The sequence below is a fragment of the Dipteris shenzhenensis genome, unplaced genomic scaffold (assembly GCF_047967505.1).
Source record: "Dipteris shenzhenensis isolate YYH24624 ecotype China unplaced genomic scaffold, Dip_SZ_1.0 scaf0573, whole genome shotgun sequence".
NCBI lineage: Eukaryota > Viridiplantae > Streptophyta > Polypodiopsida > Gleicheniales > Dipteridaceae > Dipteris > Dipteris shenzhenensis.
This window is the reverse complement of record NW_028239879.1, coordinates 20,748-26,119: the sequence shown is the minus strand read 5'-3', so window position 1 is coordinate 26,119 and position 5,372 is coordinate 20,748. Positions and strand designations below refer to the sequence as shown.

Here is a 5,372-nt window from a genome sequence, read left to right as displayed (position 1 = left end):
TTGAGGCAGCCAACCAGAGAAGAAGGCTGCAACAGATGGCGCGAACTACAGTGCAGATGGCGGGGCATCCAAGTGATGGAGCGGGCCTGCAAGTGGGTAGATCAGAGTGGCGCAGCACAGGCGGGACAGACCAGCACATGGGTCGGCCAGGAGAGAGGCTGGTTGGGCTGCTTTGAGGCAGCCAACCAGAGAAGAAGGCTGCAACAGATGGCGCGAACTACAGTGCAGATGGCGGGGCATCCAAGTGATGGAGCGGGCCTGCAAGTGGGTAGATCAGAGTGGCGCAGCACAGGCGGGACAGACCAGCACATGGGTCGGCCAGGAGAGAGGCTGGTTGGGCTGCTTTGAGGCAGCCAACCAGGCCTTATATAGGGCTGACCTAGGGGCTGGGCCCTTGCCTAGATTGGAGGGCCAAAAACCCTCAAAGTGTGGGCCATAAAGGCCCAGTTTTGTGAGCCCTTAAAGGGCTGGACCAGCAGCAGACTGGTCGGCCAGTCTGGTCAGCCAGTATGAGGCTGGCTGGTCGGTTTTCTCAGCAGGCCTTAGGGCCTATATAAGGAGAGGCTCTTGGCCTCATTTAATATCCAGCATAGCCAGCAGTTCCAGGGCAGAAAGGAGCAGCAGGAAGCCTACTACCTGAGCCTATCTACAGGAGGTGAGAGAGTGCAACAGGTGCTGCAGACTTAGCTCTAGGGAGAGGCTGGACCTTGGCTGTCTTCTAGGGCAGCAAGGTGCTGAGATCATCATACCTTCTGGAGCAGCCATTCACAAGCAGGTTGGAGCAGTGGAACAGGGACCTGTGTGCTGCAGACAAAGCTTGGCAGGGGCTGCCCACCTAGGCTGATTCACAGGCAGTAAGGTGGAGAACACACTGGACGGAAAGTCTACAGACGCTCGAGGTGGAGCACGCGGGATCGAGTCTAGAGATAGCCAGCAGATTGGAGAAGGACCTTGTGGTTAGATCACAGGACCACACCATTGGTGGGACTCTGGATCTATCTATTTTGTATTGTGTCCATAGTTTTGGACGGAAATATATATTTTGGGTGGTTTCTCTATCTGGCTGGTTCATTGTCTATTAATGAGTCTGCACATCTATATTATGCACATTAAGTTAAGAAGTTAGTGATTCCACACCCACACCACACTGTGTGAGCTCCCGGGCATTACTATCAGTCTTCCGCTGTGCGTACCCGCTGTTGGGTGACTTATCTCCAAGAAAAAACCCTTGGCCCCCTACCTTAATTATTTCAGAACCACCTCAAGTGTGGACCCTCCTCACTGCTAGTGAAGGGCGGGGAAGGTACCAAGACCCTCATGGGACCAAGTATTCGGGACCTGCCTTGGGGTCCCCAGCCCGCAGCTCACCCAATGAAAATCCTATAAACCAGTGGGTGCTCGATATAACAACAAGAGCTGCCAAACCCGTACCAGGCGTCAGCTCAACATTGGCAGTCCCTTCATGTGTCACGAGACACTCTCTTTGCACAAAGGTGTCAGCCCCTTTTCATCCTGTGTGCTACAACCTACATAAGTCCATGGCCCTCCTCTGCTCTTCACCGGTGATATACACTCTACACTCCTCTCTTCTTAGATTGCTACTCCGCTCTCTTGGCTATCTTTTGGACTCTTACCACCTACTTCCATTGCTCCCAACTTGGACACTTGACAAAGTTGTAACAAATTTGTAACTCTCAAGAGAAATAAAGAGGAATCTTTATTTAGATTGACTCTGGTCAAATCTAGTCAACTAGAACAAATTTTATTTTCCGTTGTTTTTACATTGGTTAATGAGCATGTGGGGATGCCCACCAAGGACTAGGATTAGTCCAAGAATTAGAATGCATGCATTTGGCTAACCTCTAATGGGTTAAAGCGTTGGTATTTGTTTATTTGGTGAGTAGGACCTAGAAGAGTGCAAAAAGGCCCAGAATTCAAGGGGCAAGAGCCAAAAAGTAGGACCTTTTCTCAGCCCTGGGAAAATCTCTTTTCTCAAACCTGGGTGGAGCTGGGTTTTTCTTCTATGTTGTCCCAGCCTGAAGTGATGGCACAGTAGAAGGGTCCTGCATTTGCATGAGCCTGGCCACTGAAGCTGAATGCATCATGTGCTGGATAGACTTTGTGCTGCGTATTTACAATAGCCTGAATTTTTGGATGTAAGCCTGCCCGATACTTCCTGAGTTGGGTCTTTTCAGAGACTTTCTTGAAGGGAGCAATCTACAGATATGCATCCCAAAACTTATAGTTATAAGTCTCAGTTGTGTCTCCCACATCCATGTGCAAACTCTCCCAACCAAGGAGGACATGATCTCTGAACTGTTTAGGCATGAATTACTTGTAGAACATCTTCTTAAAGCCCTTCCAGTCCTTTGGGGCTGACCCATCTGTGGTATGCGCACTCCACCACGCACCAACTGTACCAGTGAGATGCAAGCCCGCCATACGCATTCCAGAAAATTTTATGAGCCAAACACAGCATCAAACTACCTTATAAATTGCATAGGCTTATCTGGCTGACCATATTGACCATTGTAGGTGATAACTTGCACAGACCTACCGCCTTCTTTAAATTCCCTTGACTCAAGTACCTGCAGGACAGTTTTCTTCTAAGCAACTTCTTTCTTTCTGCGTTTGGGAGCTGGGGAGATTTTTGAATTGGATGATGAACTGGAACTAGAAGTAGATGAGGAATCTGTAGAAGAAGAACTAGAAAATGTGGATGAACTGGAAGGAGAGGATTCCTTGCTTCTCTTCCTCTTCTTCATCTTCTTCCCTTTCTTAGACTCGGGATGGAAAGCCTTACTCCTCTTAGAAGCATGACCAGATGAAAGAGAAGGGGATGAACTTGAAGATCTGTGGCGCTTAGTTTTCTCCCTTTTCATCTTTTTCTGGCTTTCACGGCGAGACTTCTTATTCTTCCTGGATGCAACATCTGAGGAGAGGGAAGGGGTTGAACTCTGGGATTTTTTCCTGCCAATCTGCTTTTGGGTAGCTACAGAAGAAACTTTCTCTGGCTCTTCCTCTGCATGAGGAAATAAAGGACCCCTTCCTGCTTGAGCAAGCTGTTCAAGCAGCTCTCTGTATGGGTCTTCCTCATTGGAATGCCCAATTTGTTCTGGTCCGACCCGACCAGTGTCTGCAACCCTTTCAGTGTCCCCACGAGATGACATGGCATGTTATAAAGAAGCCAATACCACAATTTCAACACTTGGACTTTAGCAATCCTTTCAAACATGCACCAGATAACACTCTGCCCTTTTGCAACCAATTACGAAGGCATTAACGCCTTACTGTTGTGTTGTCCTTTTCTGGAGAATTCAAAACAACCCCACAATGCATTTAAAAGCATTTATGTCTTGCTGGCATCCCAGCCCATCTTGGGCATGCATACTCCTACAAATTGTTTTGTGGCAATTCTAGTAGGTGTTCTTTCATCTCAAGCTCGTACATCACACACTTCCTGGTGCCAAAAATTCTGCTTTCTGCTCAAGGCCTAGCTTCCAAGGTTTTACTGGCGCATTAAGCACTCAGACCTAACAATTTTTTCTGTAATATTAGGCAGTAATCCACTCAGACCTGACGAAAAAACATGCTCTCCTTTTTTTTTTCCAAACAAGCTGCCAAGACCTGCAGTTTCTTGTGGTCTGGTTTGCTTAACCCAACGTGGGTTTCTCTGCAGGACTCTTGTGACCTTGGCGTATCTTTAAACAGACCAAAAGAATCATAAGTGCCCATACAGCGCAACACGGCATACTCAAATTCAGCTTGCATCGAGGCATCTCTGGTCTAACGCTATTCCAAAATTCTGATTTTCCTTTTTCTCAGGTGGGTTGACGTAGATCAATGAAATCGTCCCTTCGTCATCCCATGTGTGAACACCTATTCAGACGATGGAGACGTCGCCACCATGTACAATTAACAACGACACGTTGCGAGTTAGTGAGCGTCAATGGACTTGCGTAGTCCTGGACTCTTTCCAAGCTGTGAGCAATTATTGCAGCCCTCTGAATCGGTCTTTCCCAAGGTAACATCTGTCCCAAAGTGCTGCGATTAGGGTTTGGAAGCTGATCTTGTGGTTTGGTTAAAGTTTCAAAAGCTGATAACACTCATTCTTTTCCTCTTCATGCCAGTTTATTTTTAACTCCATATTGGCTCATTTGGAGGGTCACAGAGATAATATCAAAAACGGTATTAAACAGCAACATTACAGAGTTCCCTTCTTACCTCATCTTTGGGCATTTGCATACCTCGATATAGAGACTTTCGAGCAGAAACAAGTGAATATAGTAGAGGGAGGCACTGATTTTTAAAGGCATGCACACACCCACTGATCAGTCGTCGTAAGCACACAAAAAAAGCATAGCTACAAGTCAAAATAACAGCCCATTATGAAGAGGGGCGTTGATTTCGTAAGTGTTCACACTTCCACAAAAATGCCTATGCATCCACCGCATGACAGCTCTTGAAATTCTCCACAACATGCCACATGTCATTATCTCGAATGACTGTCTCATGGTGATTCAAATACTCCAGCAAAGTGTCAAGCATGTAGGCACCTGGCCACTCTCTGACATGTGACAGAACCGGCAATGTGGTCTTCACATAATTCAGTACCCACAACGGGTGGTTGACACAAGTGGCTAGGTTATAGTTGCTTTCCATGTCTGACGACAATCGATAATCAAAGTTCCCACGAACATGGATACCGTACAATTTCAGTGGTTCATTCAACGATGCAACAGGTCCACCAGAGCTGCCACACGTGGTACTGGCTCAGAATTTTAGCACATAATCATTGGCTCCGATGACATCCCCAACACTGACCGACATTCTATCAGGAACTAGAACTGACTGATTCAAATTTGCTAGCAGAAGCGATGCCTTCTTGCTGTCCACCACTCCATATTTTGTATCCATCTCATCGTCCTCAACCGGACCTAGAGTCATATGCAGGGAAATGTGGGACATACGATCACTCAAAGAATAGTAGTTACTCATAGGAAAGATTATTTACCTGGATAGCAGAGACAATACACCAACTGATCAGACTCTGGATCTGGCATGTGACATGTCGGTACATACCACCATTGTTTACTGTGAGGTTCTATGCGACGGTGAGGCCAAACATCACCATAGCAGTCAGCCCCAACCACTCACTCGACGAGGAGGATTAGAGGGTCTCATGGCCTGTTCCCACGCAGTCCAGACGCTCACATCTGGTTGCTGAAGCCTACACTCGGTTCGATACTCGGTTCGATGACTGGAGATTCAAGCCACACATAAGCCTTTTAAAAATGCAGGGAGCCCAATAAGGCTCAACCCGGGCACGTAAACGGATCCACCATTTTCTAAAACGTTCGTTGAGCCACCTA

At 47.1% G+C, this 5,372-nt stretch overlaps 1 protein-coding gene across 1 annotated transcript; it reads right to left on the bottom strand.

Moving 5' to 3' along the window:
- Positions 1-4,364: 4,364 nt before the first annotated feature.
- Positions 4,365-5,145, bottom strand: LOC147878091 (uncharacterized). The gene is made up of 2 exons (XM_087372433.1): positions 5,015-5,145; positions 4,365-4,937 (listed from the first exon to the last, which is right to left on the bottom strand). The coding sequence occupies exons 1-2, from the start codon at positions 5,061-5,063 to the stop codon at positions 4,774-4,776; spliced, it is 213 nt and encodes a 70-aa protein (XP_087228559.1). The 5' UTR covers positions 5,064-5,145; the 3' UTR covers positions 4,365-4,773.
- Positions 5,146-5,372: the final 227 nt, after the last annotated feature.